The sequence below is a fragment of the Octodon degus genome, unplaced genomic scaffold (genome assembly GCF_000260255.1).
Source record: "Octodon degus isolate 3935 unplaced genomic scaffold, OctDeg1.0 scaffold00273, whole genome shotgun sequence".
NCBI classification, from domain to species: Eukaryota; Metazoa; Chordata; class Mammalia; order Rodentia; family Octodontidae; genus Octodon; species Octodon degus.
The window spans coordinates 2,216,009-2,232,074 of NW_004524849.1; the positions used below are offsets into that span (position 1 = coordinate 2,216,009).

General features: G+C 39.7%; 1 protein-coding gene across 1 annotated transcript in view; it reads right to left on the reverse strand.

The window, feature by feature from the left end:
• Positions 1 to 16,066, reverse strand: part of Fam129a (family with sequence similarity 129 member A) — a 179,948-nt gene that overhangs the window by 33,584 nt on the left and 130,298 nt on the right. Inside the window, exon 6 of the mRNA XM_004646607.2 lies at positions 2,517 to 2,632. Coding sequence (XP_004646664.1) covers positions 2,517 to 2,632 — 116 coding nt within the window. The remainder of the gene's footprint in view (positions 1 to 2,516; positions 2,633 to 16,066) is intronic.

Sequence of the window (16,066 nt, forward strand, 5' to 3'; positions counted from 1 at the left end):
AAAAATAAAAAATAATTTTAGAAAAACAAAGTATGTTGCAGTCCCAAACTAACTTCAGTCAAACTCTCTGAATCTTCTTTTTCTCATTTAGCAAGTGCTTCACAAGTAATTGTGAAATGTTCCACTAGAGCTCACTTTATGAGTCTGTTATTTCACCAAAGATACTAAGATTCCTGGTGGATCAAAATGTCTTACTCATCACTTAATGACTCTTGCATTGAGAGAGCTCTTCCCTGTTTTTTTGTAGTTCTATTTGCTCACAGCATTTTTTTATACCGCAAAATGAGCACCTTAGCTAACACCTTATGATAGCCTCATGTGAACACACCTTAGTATACATGTACAGCCACACACATGTGGCTGCCTTGTCTTCTTGATGCTTTCTATGTCTGCTGGCCTCAACACAAGAGAGATGAGCTATTTAACTCTCTTGCATCTGATAGCACTTAGCATCTGTCAGCCCAAAGGAAAAGCAGTACACACACACACACACACACACACACACACACACACACACACAGAATGATATCCAACCCCTCACAAAGCATTTATTGAGAACCTATTTTCAATGGCATCATGAATGAATGTGAGCTGATGTAAGATTTCAAGTGAAAGAAAATAATTAACCAAGTGCATTAGCTGAACTCATGGAAATAACTAAATGTGTGACTCAATATAAGCCCATGGGTGTCGATCTCCCACTGAATCGGGAGGCAGAAACATATCACTTCCTTTGCCCTGTCCACTTAACAAGTGACCATGAAACTACCAACTTCACAGAGCCGGAACTTTTACTGTCTGTTTCTGGATCACTATCTCCTAGCAAAGGGCTTGGAACATAGTAGGTGCTGAATACATAGTTACTGAATGAAAAGACTAGGCAACTTACCTTCTTTTTTGTCTCCCTCAGTTTTCTCATTTCCAAAGCAGAAATAATAATTGCCCTCCCCAACTTATTCAACTGTTAAGGCAGAGAATTTGCTCTATTAAAAAAAAGTCATTTTGACATTTAATATTAATATTAAATGTGTTGCCTTATAAAACAAGTAAATCACTGATAAATGCTCCAGCCTCCCCTTTTTATGTTTTGTTTTATTTATTTTAGGCTTATGCACTGTATTCTTTAATCTTATCAGACTTACAAATGGCTATGCTTCCCAAAATGTTTGTTTCTGAAAATTGTTTAAAGTTCTGAAATAAGTCTCAGGTTGGGAAATTAAGTCATTTCAAATATATCCTAAAAGGAGTTCATGTTTCATGTGGCACAGTGATAAAGAACAGCTCCTTCACCAAGCGACAATGATTGGCTTTAGCTGTTTAATGACCACATAGAGGCTAAGAAACCATTTATCATCTTTCAAATATTGTTCCCTAATTTAAAAAAAAATTCCAGTCCACCCACAAAGAGACACTCCAGAAGATGCATAAAATGAATAAATGAGTGATACCATAATTGAATACATCCATCCTCAGCATCCTCTTGGCTGTATCAGCCATGCAACCAGTATCATCACGAAGATTGGGTCATAGCATGAACAGTTTCCTTTAGGATTTCCAGCACTGTTTATGAGACCAAGCCCACCAATGTGCCCAGGACATGATCAACATCTCATGAGGTTGGGGCCAGGGAGATGGCTCAGTAGAATAAGCACTTGCCTGGCAAGCGCAAGGACCCAAGTTCAATCCCCAATTCCACAAAAAAACAACCCCATCAGGTTTATGGGAGATTATAGTAGACCATCAAGGATAGAAAATAAGAAATGGTAAATGCAGCATATAGAAAACTTGCTAATGATTTTTAAATTTGTTTCTGTTCATTAGTTCATTTATATGTTAGTTGATGAAGATACCTTTATGCCAAATACTAGTTCAGTAACATTTTACTTAGAACTCACAACTCTATCTGGTAAACTTCATTATCCCTACTTTTAGAAGGGAGTAACCTGAGACTAAAAGAGACTGAACAATTTTGCAAGATTTAAATGGAGGTCTGATATCCCTGACACCCCTTCACACACTGCACTATACCTCACTACTCACATTTGCTTCCAACCTGAAAGCACAGAAGAAGCCTATAAAAGACATGGGGGGTGGGAGTGAAGGGATCGGTTACTCCCCTTTTGGTTGCTGCGTTTCACGCTACCTTGTGTTGCCTGGTCTGGTGGTCCTTGTACTGGGTGTCTAATAGGCTGCTGACCAAATGCTTCAGACAATAAGAGAGCTAGTCTTTGAAGCCCTATCTTTCATTCATTTTTTTTTCTATCTTTCAATGTTTTTCCTTTTTCTTTCCTTTCTTTCTTTCTTTCTTTCTTTCTTTCTTTTTTTTTTTTTTTTGTAGTGCCAGGGTTTGAACTCAGAACCTTGCACTTACCAGGCAAGCACCTATTCTACTGAGCTATCTCCCCAGCCTTTTCTATCTTTCATTTTTGTCACTTTTTCTGATCATTTATGAAGATGATCCTGAGCTCCCACCACCCATATGGAGACAGGCTCCAAACTTATGAGCCCTGTCTTACCTGGATTTCATCCCCAGCAATCATTTCCCATGAGCCATAATGACCCTTCTCCTGTCGGAAGAACTGCACAGCTTCTAAAAAGGCTTGGGCTTCAAATGTCTTCTGCTTCATATAATCTAAAGGAAAGAGGAAGGGGCAGTTAGCAAAGGGCAATCCTCTGTTTTATATTCTTCCATAGTTCTTCAAGTGTGATAGTTCAGAGACCTAGGATTATCTTCAGTAGTGGTGGCAAACCTATGGCACATGTGCTGCAGGCAGGCTGTTTGCACCACTGAGAATTCTAAAAGGCTCCCCTTCACTGAAAAGCATGACATTATGAAACATAAAAATCTAGGCAAGTACATGGGTCAAAGTTCATTTTTAAGTGATCACATTACTTGCTCACCACCTTAGTAGATTAACTTTGCCATTTTCTGTACATAATGGATAGTACTAGATATAAATTCATCTGCCTTTCTCTTTCTCAGAGATGTTTCCCTTTCTCCTTCCATAGACCAACTATCTTTATGTTACCAACTGCAACACCTCCCTCACACAGGCCATCCAGCCACAGGACCTTTTGTGAAAACTCTTAAATTTCTTTCTTTTTTTTTTTTTTTTCTTTTGTATTTTTTAGGGAAGGGTATACAGGGTGTGCAGGGTCTCAGTATTAGATCACACTTGTACTGATCCGCCTGTTTACAGTCTCCTAAGAGCTGGGATTACAGGCATGTGCCACCATGCCCCATCTCAATTGTCTTCTCAGCATGCCTCAGGGCACCGCAGGCCCAGGGATTGAACCCCGGGCCCCTGCACCTGCTTGCAGGTGCTTTAATCCACTGAGCTATTTGGCTGGCACTTTCTAATTTCTTTGTGACCTGGTACAAGATACCTATCAAAAGGCCATCACATAGTATGCTAATTTTTGCAACAGAGGACAACTATTGCTAACACCTGTGCAGCAAGATACTGTTCATCTAAAGACCTCACCTATTTCATGGAGACCTAACAAATACTCCTAAAGAGAATATTATTTCCTTTCCTTTCTCTTCTCTTCTCTTCTCTTCTCTTCTCTTCTCTTCTCTTCTCTTCTCTTCTCTTCTCTTCTTTTCTTTCTTTCTTTCTCTTTCTTTTTTTGCAGTGCCAGGGATTGAACTCAGGACCTTGCACTTGTCAGGTAAGTGCTTACTATTCTACTGAGCTATCTCCCCAGCCCCTGAAGAGAGTATTATTATCATTCACATTTTACATATGAGAGACTGAAGCACAAAAAGGTGAATTAATTGCCTACAATCACAAAAATTAGTTAGTGCAGGGCAGAGCCCGGTGACAAGTCAGGCTGCCTGACGTTACGCCTCCTTCTGGTCCTTGCACTGCACTGCTTCACATGCTAGTGTATGCTTTGTCTCTCCAAAAATATTGGACTTCAAGTAACCTTTTATCTAGGCAGCCATATCCCACAATAAAGGAATAGACATCCGATGGTGGCCTTTAGGGTGTGAGGGACAGAACTGGACCAAACGGCCCTTCCCAAATTCCACACTCATTCCACTCATGCTTCTTCCTTTCCAACACGTGTAGCTAGCTCTTGGAGGATACAGTAATAATAGAACTACAGAAATCTTAGTGTGGAAAGTAACTTAAAAATAATCTCACTTGGATCAGGGACATGGAACTCAGTGGCAGAGCTTGGGGTCAGCTTGCACGAGACCCTGGGGTTGATCCCAACATCACAGACAAAGAAAGAAGAAAGGGAAGAAGGAAGGAAAGAAGGAACTGAATCAAATGACAAAGAAAACAAATCTTAGAATGGAGAAATCCAGTGAGCAAGAGACAAATTTAAGGCCTCTCCTGCTATAGGCCACAGAGTTAGTTTATTTATTTATTTATTTATTTATTTATTCATTCATTCATTCATTCATTCATTCATTCCCAGTACTGGGAATTGAACCCAGGCCCTTCACACTGGGCTGCATTTCCCAAACCATTGTTTTGTTTTTCATTTTGAGACCAGGACCTCGGTAGGTTAGGAACTTGCCCAGGCTGGGCTCAGACTTGTGACAAGGATCTCTTGGCCTAGGATGTGATCTTCAGAGGGTGATATTGGCCTGGTCAATTGACGGCGCTGACCCGCAGGGGGCACGATCATAGATTTGAACAACGAGATTACACAGACAAGCGCCACCTGGCGCAGGGGACGGAGCAGAGCTAAAGGAGACTCGGCCTGCCCAGCAAGGCAGCAGTTAACCATCTGCAGGGGGCGCTCTCCTGAGATATACTTGCTAAATCACAAGCTCAGGAACTTGGGGAAGAGCAAATACACTTCAGGCCATAACCTCTGAAAGACTTCAAACAAAAACCTCCACAGCAAAAGTACTGTGAAGTCCAGAGACACCACTTTCTAAAATGTGCACCAAGAACTGACATTTCTAGTTTCCAGAGAGAGATTTAATCAAAATTAAAAAACCAGAAAAAGAGCATGTCCCAAGCATCAGGTTTTCAAACCAAAGTACTTTATGCCTTGTAATTTTTCTTGGCTCAACAACTGATTCAATGCTTAACCTCAGGGGTTTGGAAAACAAAAAGTTAGGATCTTGCTATAAAACTGACAACACCATTGGTCGCATTCTCCCCACAATGGGATCACAATATGTGCTCAGGGCGCTGGGAGGGGCTTCACCAAATGAGATGGAAACTGTAATTACTACATTGCGATTCAAGATTGAGTCATGTGCTCTTATTTTTAACAGCTGTTTTCATTTCCAACCTAAGGGAAGGAGGAGATGGAAGAAAATGTGGTACTGTATTTGGGTGGAGTGAATACAGCCAGATCTGCCAGCCAAAAAAAAACAATTCTTCACCTCCTTACAAAAAGTAAAACTTGCCCTATTTCTTCTCCTATTGACCTCAGAAACTAGAGGAGGTATTTTAAATCCAGTCAATTACCTCCTTGATCTATACTAAAGCAAACAAGGATGTCCTGATTTGCATGGATGGTTGCTGAGCCAATGATCTTGGGGAGGGGGGGGGGACAACAACAACTGAAGAAATGAGACTTTGAAGACAGTGATGTGTGCTTAAAAGTCAAAGAGACAGAAAGGATTTGAATGTAATGGTGGTAGAAGTGAAGCACCTTAACCTGAGCAGAGAAGAAATTTATTAGTAATCAAAGGGACTGCGAAAATTTATAGTCATTAGCGATAAAGCCTCAGAGAATAACAGCTCTTGAGCATTAAGACAGAAAAATAAGATTCTTAACCACTTCCTTACCATGGGGTGGTCCTAACCTACAGATTCATCATTAGATTTTCATAAATCTTATAAATCCATTGAATGAATTTATGTATACAAAACTTTTAGAACAAATTTGCTACACAGCAGCTTGTTTTATGGGTATTTGTTCTTATGGTTATGAACAAAATTCAACAGCAATTGTATCACTAAGCAAATAAAAAACAAAGGTTCTCTTTGTAAAAGAAAATACATTGCAATAGTAAAATGATCTTCATTTTTCTTAAGTTGTTTGCAAAGGCGTATGAACTCAGGCAGAATGTACAAGTGTTTGAGAGGAGTCAGATTCCCAATTTGATCAACTTCTTGCTAGAGAACAAATTCTAGGTTCATAATCTCTCTCTCTTGCCAATGAACAAATTGAGCGTTTAGATCAAAGGCCCCAGAATCACCACTGGTATGCTTCTTTAAGCCATCTCCTTGCAAGTGGACTTAGAAAAAGGCAGGTATCAATCCCAAGTCTCCTTTCAACATGTAATAGGATGGGTGCACTAACAGCAACCTAGACAACACTAAATTCAGCTCCTTCATTTTAATGGGAGAGGAAACTGGAGTGAAGAGACAGTTAACTTTTGTTTAGCTGAAGGTCACACAGCTGGTCAGCACCGCAGCCAAGAGTTGAAAAAGTGGCTCTGGCATGTCATAAGCAGCCTTGGCACTCCTGCTGACTTAAGTCATAGACCAGGGGAGTTGGAGGTGACTGTAAAGGTCACCTACCTCTAGCTTTTGCTCCACACTGGGATTTTTTTTTCCCCCCACACACTGGGATCTTTTGGAATCCCAGGCAAACAACACACTCATCTGGCCTTGGTTCGACTATTTCCAACAACAGACAACGCATGGTTCATGAAATCGTTCTTTCCATCATTGAAAGAGTCTAATTATTTGAAAGTTTTTCCTTCTGTTGAGCCAAAACCTGTTTCCATAAACTCTTCTCATTAATCCCATTTCCCCTTTCAGAGCAAAATATACAAGTTTACTCTTCCACATGGGAACTTCAACAATAATCAGGACATACTAAATTTTCTTCAGTTAATCTATAGACAACATTATCTTTTGGATCTTTTAAATTTTGGCCTTCCTTTTTCTTTCCATTCTGCAGTGATCCACTCTAATTTATCAACATCTTTTCTAAACCTGGCCCTTATATCTGACTGTAATATTCTGCATGTTATCTAATATGTCACACACAGAAGAAAGATTACTGTCCTTTTTCTGCTTTCTAACCCCTCTTTTAATTACAACCACATCATGCTGCTGACTCCTATGTTTCCTGCAGTCCAATAAAATTCTTACACCTTTTTCATATAAAACTCTTGCCTGTAATCCAAGCACTTGGGAGACTGAAAACAGGAGGATCACTCCAGGTCTGATCTATATAGTGAGACCCTATAGACTCTGTACTAAATACATTAAAAAACCTCTTGCCAATCTAAGCCTCTTCTTGTATTTCTCTGTTTGACTTTTAAGGACAGATTTTAACATCATCCCTATTAAATTACAAATTACTGTGATCAGCCCAATCAGCCAAAGACTGCTAAAGGCTTTTAGAAATTGTAATTGTCTCCTAACTCCTTTTCACCTTTGTATCATCAGAAAACTGGCTAGGTTTATCTTTCATGTTTCTATGCAACTCACTGATAAAACACTCGCCAGGACCCGGGGCACAGACAGAATCCTGGGAAACTAAGCATTAGAAGACATGTGACAAACACATTTTTGGCCACTCATTCAACAATCACACCCCCAGGACCGAGAAATGTCTAGGAATGCACTGTTCTCCTTCGTCGCTTCCTATTTCTTCATCCATGCAGCTGCATGGAAAACTCACATTTGGAAGACATGATTAAGAATTCTGCAAGGAAAGGAAATCTTCTCTAGGCCTCTTGGGGACAGTCACTCAGAGAGCCAGCCAGAAAGGTATCACTTTTGTTTTTTCCACCTACACAGATTTATAACATGTCTGAGTCAACTTAAACAGCAAAACTCCAGGCTTGTGGAGTCATCGAAGACTCTGATTCTGGCTGCTGCACTGGGACTGGGTTTGGAAGCAGCTCTGTTATTTTATTTTATTGGTAAATGGTGCCAGACCATGTTAGCTGATCCGCCTGGTGATCTGTGAAACTTATGTAACAGCATTACTCACTACTCTGCTATGGGCTCCCCTCACTGGTGTACACTGCTGAACTGTCTCCAGCTTCAGGCTCCAGGAGAGCTGTGGGGAGGCCACTGGCCTTCCTGTCTCCTCCAGAGCAAAAGGGAAGGCACACTTACAGAGTCCCAACCATGGTGTAGGGGCCATGTCTCATGCAATGCTTCCAATAATTCCTCTAGGGAGGCATTCACGTCTCCAATTTACTGAGGGTGAAGCAACGGAGTCTCAGGATAGCAGAACAGCTTATGCTAAGTGTGTGGTCAGGCCAGATCCACTCATCTCCAAGCCTACTACAACACTCTATGGCTTGATGTTTGCAATCTTTCTGAGATAATCTTACAGTTACTTGCTATGATAAAAATTAATATAGATATCACACATACCCTTTACACCAACCCCCACCCCAAGAGAACATAGGTCAGCCCTCTGGTACAAGATCAAAATGACAAAAGCGATGCTGATGCAATGCAGCCTTCTCATTCAGAGTTCATCAGTTTCACATGGTAATTTCTATGTATTTTGTGGTTTAATTTTAAAATTACTTTTAAAGGTTGGGAGCCTGGGACATAGCTCCATGAAAGAGATTTTCTAGTATGTGGAAGGCCCGGGGTTCATTCCCCAGTGTAACCAAAAAACATTTTAAAAGAGATTTTTTTATTCTAAGTTTAGAAGCATATAATTCTGAATATATATCACAGAGTTGGGATTATCTAGTGAAAATTATTATGTTTTATTTTGCTTTTAAAAATTATAGTTATTCTTAACTATACAAAATAATGAGTTTCAGTATATTTCCATACAAGCATAGAATATGCTCTGATTATATCCATCCCTCTACTGTCCTCTCTTCCCATATATCCTCTCCCCCATGTTCCATCCTCCTTCCGAGGCTGTCCCCTTCTATGCTTATGTCATTTCCCTACTATATTCTCCATAAGAGAAAAACATCTCTTTCTCAGTCTGACTTAATCTGCTTAACGTGATCACCTTTGTGTTCATTTTCCGACAAATGACATGATTTCATTCTTTGTAATGGTTGAATATTATCCCAGTATGTACATATTCCACATTTCCTTTACCCACTCATGTGTTGATGGTTGCTTAGGGTGATTCAGTAACTTGGTAACTGTGAATAGAGCTGTAGTAAACATGGGTTTGTAGGTATCTCTATAGTATGCTGATTCTGATTTATTTGGCTGTAGACCTAGTTTGAATAGCTTGATCATACAGTGGTTCTATTTTTAGTTTTTAAAGAAATCTCCATACTTATTTCCATGGTGACTATATTAATTTACATTCCAACCAACAGTGTATAATGGCTCCTTTTCCCATGCATTCTTGCCAACACTTTTATTTGTTTGTTTTCATAAGGGTGATTCTGACTGGGGTGTGATAAAATCTCATTGTAGTTTTGATTTGCATATGTCTGGTGGCAAAAGACTTAAAAAAAAATGTTTATTGACTGCCTTTCTCACTCCCTGGCCATCTTGGCAGCTGCTCCTGGTTGAGGGCTATCTGCACCTAAGGCAGGAAGATGGTGGCTGCAAAGAAGACCAAAAAAAAAACTGGAGTCTACCAACTCTAGGCTCCATCTTGTTATGAAAAGTGGAATACACATGCTGGGGCACAGGAAGATGCTGAAGATGATCAGACAGGGCAAAGCGAAATTGGGCATCCTTGCCAACAACTGCCCAGCCTTGAGGAAATTTGAAACAGACTACTATGCCATGTTGGCCAAAACTGGTGTCCACCACTACAGCGGCAATAATATCGAACTGGGCACAGCATGTGGAAAATACTAGAGAGTATGCACGCTGGCAATCATGGATCCAGGAGATTCTGATATCATCAGAAGCATGCCAGAACAGACCGGTGAAAAAGAAACCAAGCAGAATTTTTCATTAATAAAACCTGCTAGATCTTGAAAAAATAAAATAAATAAAATAAAATATTTATTAACTATTTGTACTTTTGAGAAAGTTCTGTTCAGCTCATTTATTAATTGAATTACTGGTTGTTTCTGTGTCACATTTTTTATTACTTTATATATTTTAGATATTTCTTCTCTGACAGATGAATAGCTGGCAAAGATATTTTCTCATTCTGCAGATTGTTTCTTCACTCTGTTGACTGTCTTCTTTGTTGTGCAGCATCTTTTTAATTTAGTATAACTCCAGCTGTCAATTCTCGGTATTATTTCCAAAACCATTAAGAGTCCTGTCAGAAAATTGTTGCCTATACAATATGTTGAAAATTTTCCAATTTTCTTCTCAGATTCCTAATTTTACAAGTGAACAGATTGAAGGCCAGACAGAATATGACAAGACATTGCTAAAAATTAGACAAAACAAATGACAACTCCTTTACTAGAATTAAGAATGACTAGTGTTCATTCTAACAAAATGGTAATAAAGATTTTAGTTTTTATTTTAAAACCTACTTACATGTGACCAGCCCAAGCAAGTATCTATTGCTACATTACAAATGAGAACTCTGGGGCCAGGGAGATGGCTCAGTAGAATAAGCGTTTTCCTGGCAAGCGCAAGGGCCTCAGTTTAATCCCTAGTTCCACAAAAAAATTAAAAAACTAAACAAACAAATGAGAACACTGATGGGGACTAGCCTTTGTTCTGAGAAGAAACTGTTCACTGGCTAGAGATCTTTGAACTCTTATTTAAATTAGCAGACTAAAATATTCACCTGCTGCCCACAATATAAGAACTCCCTCAGAGGAGATAAAATGCTTCTCAAATAAATGGGAGAGGTATTAATGGTGAAAGACTTTTTTTTTTCCGGAGAAATTCCTAATCACACAGAAAAATGTCATATGCCCATTTTCAGCCAAAAGTCAACATCTCATGAATTTTTTCAAAGGTGATTCATATTTTATTTCTCCAGTGACATTTGCAGCAGAATATAAATTAAAGGTCTGCTTTGCTTGCACACCAAACCCAGGTCCTGTAGGTGGTTCCTGTACGTGACCTTCCACTGGCTCACAACGGAAACATCCACTCCTTGGTCCAGATTTGGGAATTTTGCCAGTTTCCAGCTTATCAATAATTTTTTCAGGGGCTGGGGAGATGGCTCAGTGGAATAAGCACTTCTCCGGCAAGCGCAAGGGCCTGAGTTCAATCCCTGGTTCCACCAAAATAATAATAATAATAATAATAATAATAATAATAATAGTAATTTTTTCAGTATCCTTAGGTGTCAGATCCTCACAGTAGTTGTCATTTATTTGAATCATTGGTACAGTTATACAAGCCCCTAAACATTCTACCTTTATAGAAGTGAGAGGTTTTTCAGGTATTGTCTCCCCCAGCCTGTGTTCCCAGCTTTTTCTAACAACCTCCAGGCACAGCCATATCCTGAATTTCCAATTGCCAATAAAAATTTGATGGGTGTCAAAGGAGAGAACCAGATTCCAAGCTTTCTGGGCATACAATAGCAGCTTTTCTAGATGCCTAAATGAAAATAAAGGAACCCATTTAGAAAAATGTTAAAAAAAAAATTAAAAGGGTGTTTCTCAATAGAAAAAAGGAAGTGGTGATTACTAGAAAAGTGAAGACAGACTGGCCCATTTCCTTTCAACAAAACTGTCACAGTGGGAGATTAGAAGGCTGCTGAAGGTATCCTGTATATCCATGTTAGCAAGACAGTTACCAACATCTTGCAAGATTTTGATTGACACACTAACTGTAGATGAGTTGATAATGCAAACACCATAAAATAAATAACTTAAATGACTGATGGATGCTAGCCTGAAATCTCAGGTAAGTAATTCATGTAGTTCTAGAAGGCATTTGACTTACTTGTATAATGAGCCTCTGAGTAAGGCATAAGGCCACAAAGTCATAAAACATAGTTGCAAATTCAAGTTTCTAACAGTCTTCGGGATTAGAGACTCAGGATCCAAATGAAACATCATATGGACAGATGAATCTAACCATTCAAATGGGCAGGGTACATGCCTAACACAGAGTCTCTATGCAACAAAAGACTGGTGAATCAACTGAAGGAACAAAAGAATAACTTTTGAAGAAAAAAACCCTCAAATCCTGGGGTTTTCTGTTACTATTAGACTGATATAAGTTAGCAGTGTGACACAGTTGTCCATAAGCAGGCAAAGCTGGCCCTCAGAAATGTAGGTTACAAGGACAAGATGGATATAGATGGATCTTGGATTTGCTCTTTCTTCCAAGCTTGTCATTCTATACCTATCCCTTCTGCTGAGCACTGAAATACTTTATAAACATTTAGGAAAAAAAAAAAAAAAAAAAAAGTGGAGTACACCTGAAGAAGACTAGAATGAAAAAGCACATAGCCTTGGAAAGAAAAACCCAGAAGGGAGGAATCTTCATCCACATTTTCAAAACCTAGAAGGGAGACCTGTAGTGCACGCGAATGCTTCAGTCTGCCCTTTGCCAATTCAGATACTAGAGTCAGAAATAAGTAGTTTGAAATAGAATGGGGCAGATTTTAACTCAATGTGGGGGACAAATTTCTAGTATCTAGGCTTACCTTAAAGCGAAATAGGCTCTAAGGGGCCTGCCAGTTAGCTCAGTTGTTTAAGTGCGTGCTTATGCAAACGCAGTCAGGTGTGAGATACCTAGGTTCGATCCCTAGCTCCTCATGCCTGATCCACCCATAAAGCAGCCTGAGCCAGCCCCCTCCCCCGACAAAAAAAAAAAAAAGCCTTCTCAACTTTGGGGTTGGGGAGATAGCTCAGTAGAATAAGTCCTTGCCTGGCACGCACAGGGTCCTGAGTTCAATCCCCGGCACAATAAATAAATAAATAAATAAATAAATAAATAAATAATAAATAGGCTCTAGTAGGATGTCGCTAGTGCCAAGTCACCCTATAGAAGGCAGATGGACTAGCTCAAAACCTTTTATTGAATCTTTTGTGGCAGTAGTCATCTCTCCATCATATCATTTTACAGTGGGCATAATCATGAGAGCTTTGTCTTTTCCAAACCTTAATCTCCATGGAATTCTGCTGTTTCTAGTCACCACTGCATCCCTAGTATATACTGTAGTACTTCTCAAATACTCAAAGTAAAAGAACAAGGAAACAAGGGAGAATGGGAGAAAAGGAAAACAGAGGAAAAGAAGGCCAAAGGGAAGGAGGGAGGGGGAGAGGAAGTAATTAAACACTTGATGGAGTATTAAATTAAATCTCTTATAAAGCTTCTCCAATACGAAAGTTCATAGTTACAAATAAAGCCCAAGTGTTGCAAGTGGATCAAATTATCTTAATGAGTCTCTTCCCTACTGGTATAAAGAGCTACTGAACGCCAGTGCTTCTCGTGCTTCAATAAGCATCGTTCCCCTCCAAGGAGCTTGCTAAGCCTCAGGACACTGAGCCCCAGCCCTGAGTGATGCAGTGGACCTGGGATGGGACCCACTTGTTTGCATTTCTCAAAAGCTGCAGGTAATGTTACTGCTGCCGAGTCACACTGCGAAAAGCACTCCCCTACCCAGCATTACACTGCTTAACTCAGCAGTCACCTATGGGGCTTGTTTGTACGTCCGCTCTTGATTTTTCACCAGAGATTCTGACCCAGCAAGTCTGGGACTGGACCAAGGAATCTGCATTTCAACAAGTGTTCTGCGTGTTTCTGCTCCAGGTAGCACACAAACCCCATTTGAGGGGGAAAATATTACACAGAAGAAAGGTACAATCAAAAACTATGGATCTTGAATGTGTAGGGGCTCATGACTTTGTTTCCTCATGAAGGAAACAGTTAAGACATGCCCCTTTTGTCAACTGCTCAGATGAATGCTTGTACTTACTCAAAGTGATGTTTTTAAAAAGTAGCATTGTGATAGAGCTTTATTTAAAATATGTGAATAAAGAAGTAACACTTTGGGCAGGCTCACAGGTTATTATTCCAAACAACTAGAGTCAGGCCAAGAGGATAGTGATCAAAATGATTATATCCTATTTGCCCAGGACAGACATATATGGCTATGTACAGGTAGAATTGTATTCTAAGGTAGTGAGGACAGAACCCACTCTAGTTCTCTAATAACAATTTGTGGAGATGCTGCTGATATGTACTCTGAAGGAAAAAAAATTTACATCAAAAAACCTCAGCAAAGCAAATGAAAATAATCAAATTCCCTTTCTCAAATGTGAATTTTTAGAAGGATCTACCATATGTTACATAAGCAGTGGCGGCAATGCACTTAGTGGGGTCGTGCTCCAGCTCCGACCACAGAGACTGGGTCATGTGCCTCTCAGTGACCTTGTGGAGAGTTGCTTAGTCCCTGCAGGCAAAATTTTACCACACAACCTGGACATAACTTGAAGTAAGCCAGAGTTCAAATAAATAGGGAAGCCCACCTGACATCATTATCAGCCATTAATAGTAGCTTTTTTTTCATACTACTCAGAAGATCTTACAGTTTATGACATCTCATTTGATTCCTACCATAATTTCCTAAGAAAAGAAAGCTATACAATCATGCAAGGTGGAAAACAGGAAAAACTGAAAATCAAAGAACGTTTTGTCATTGTCCAAGATCGTATGAATGAACAATTCATTTTCTCAGGTGAGCAGGTAAAAACAAAAACAATACACAGCAAATAAACTCTTAGTGTGGTAAAGATTCAGTTTTAAAATGTATCAAATTTGTTGACTTTAAACTTCTGACTACAGTAGTCTGCTCTTGTCTAGAGTTATGTACCTAGTTCCTAATTTGTAACTTTTCCCAAAGACCTAAACACTTAACTATTTCATGTTCCATTTTCTTCTAAGAAATAGGAGCAGGGGCTGGGGAGATGGCTCAGTAAAATAAGTGCTTGCCTGGCAAGTGCAAGGGCCTAAGTTCGATTCTTGGTTCTGCAAAAAAAAAAAAGAGAGAAAAGAAATAGGGAAGCAAGTACTGACACTGGAAACCCATCACCTGCCCTGGTTCAGGAGAGAACACAGGCAGCTCCCTCTTTAGTTTTGAAGGGATAGCAAACAATTTAATGTTCAGGCTCTTAGGGATCAGATCTTTTTCTTTTAACGGCACTCCAGCAGTCATGTCCCAATAAAAATAGTATCTACATTCCTGACCTATTACAAGAAGGATCAGTGGCTAGCAAAACAGCTCTTTTTAATGACTGGTTTAGCTGAGCTCACAGTGCATACCACTATTACATAATTGCTTCAACCCAAAAGCACCCGGAAAGCATTTTGCTGAAAGCTGGTGACTCCTTTTATCAGTATGGGTTGCCTCACTAAGGGAATCCATTTACTATAGCTTTACACTCACTCTCAACTGTGTGACTTTATTGTGAAGAGTAAGCATTTGCAGTTACTTGTAGGAAAGATCAAGGAGTGTCTTCCCGGATAACTTAGCTCACAATGCGTAAGTACAGACATGTTTACTAAATGAAATATTATGTAGTCACTAAAATAATTATAAAGATCATGGAAAAGTCATTGAGGATACATTTAATTGAAAAAAAAATATATATAATGACATACTCATCCTGAGTAACCCTTTGCATAGTGACTGAAGGAAAAAGCATATGAAATGAAAGGGGAATTACAGGGTGAAAAGCAATTTTGCATTTGTGGTTCAAAATTTATGCAGTCATTTTGTGAAGAGACGGAGACTGAGCGGTCGCTGCCGCGTTGCTGACCTCGAGCAGCAGTCAACTCCACGTAGAACCTGGGAGCAGGGGATTCGGAATCGAATCTCTTCTCTCATCTCTCCTGTGAGATTTTTTTGATCTTCAGCTACAGTTTTTGTCACTGTAAGCAACTTTATCATCAAACACAATGGCTAGCAATGTTACCAACAAGACAGATCCTCGCTCCATGAATTCCCATGTGTTCATTGGGAATCTGAACACTCTGGTGGTGAAGAAATCTGATGTGGAGGCCATCTTCTCAAAGTATGGCAAAATTGTGGGTTGCTCCATTCATAAGGGCTTTGCCTTTGTCCAGTATGTTAATGAGAGAAATGCTCGGGCTGCTGTAGCTGGAGAGGATGGCAGAATGATTGCTGGCCAGGTTTTAGATATTAATCTGGCTGCAGAGCCAAAAGTGAACAGAGGAAAAGCAGGTGTGAAACGATCTGCAGTGGAGATGTACGGCTCCTCTTTTGACTTGGACTATGACTTTCA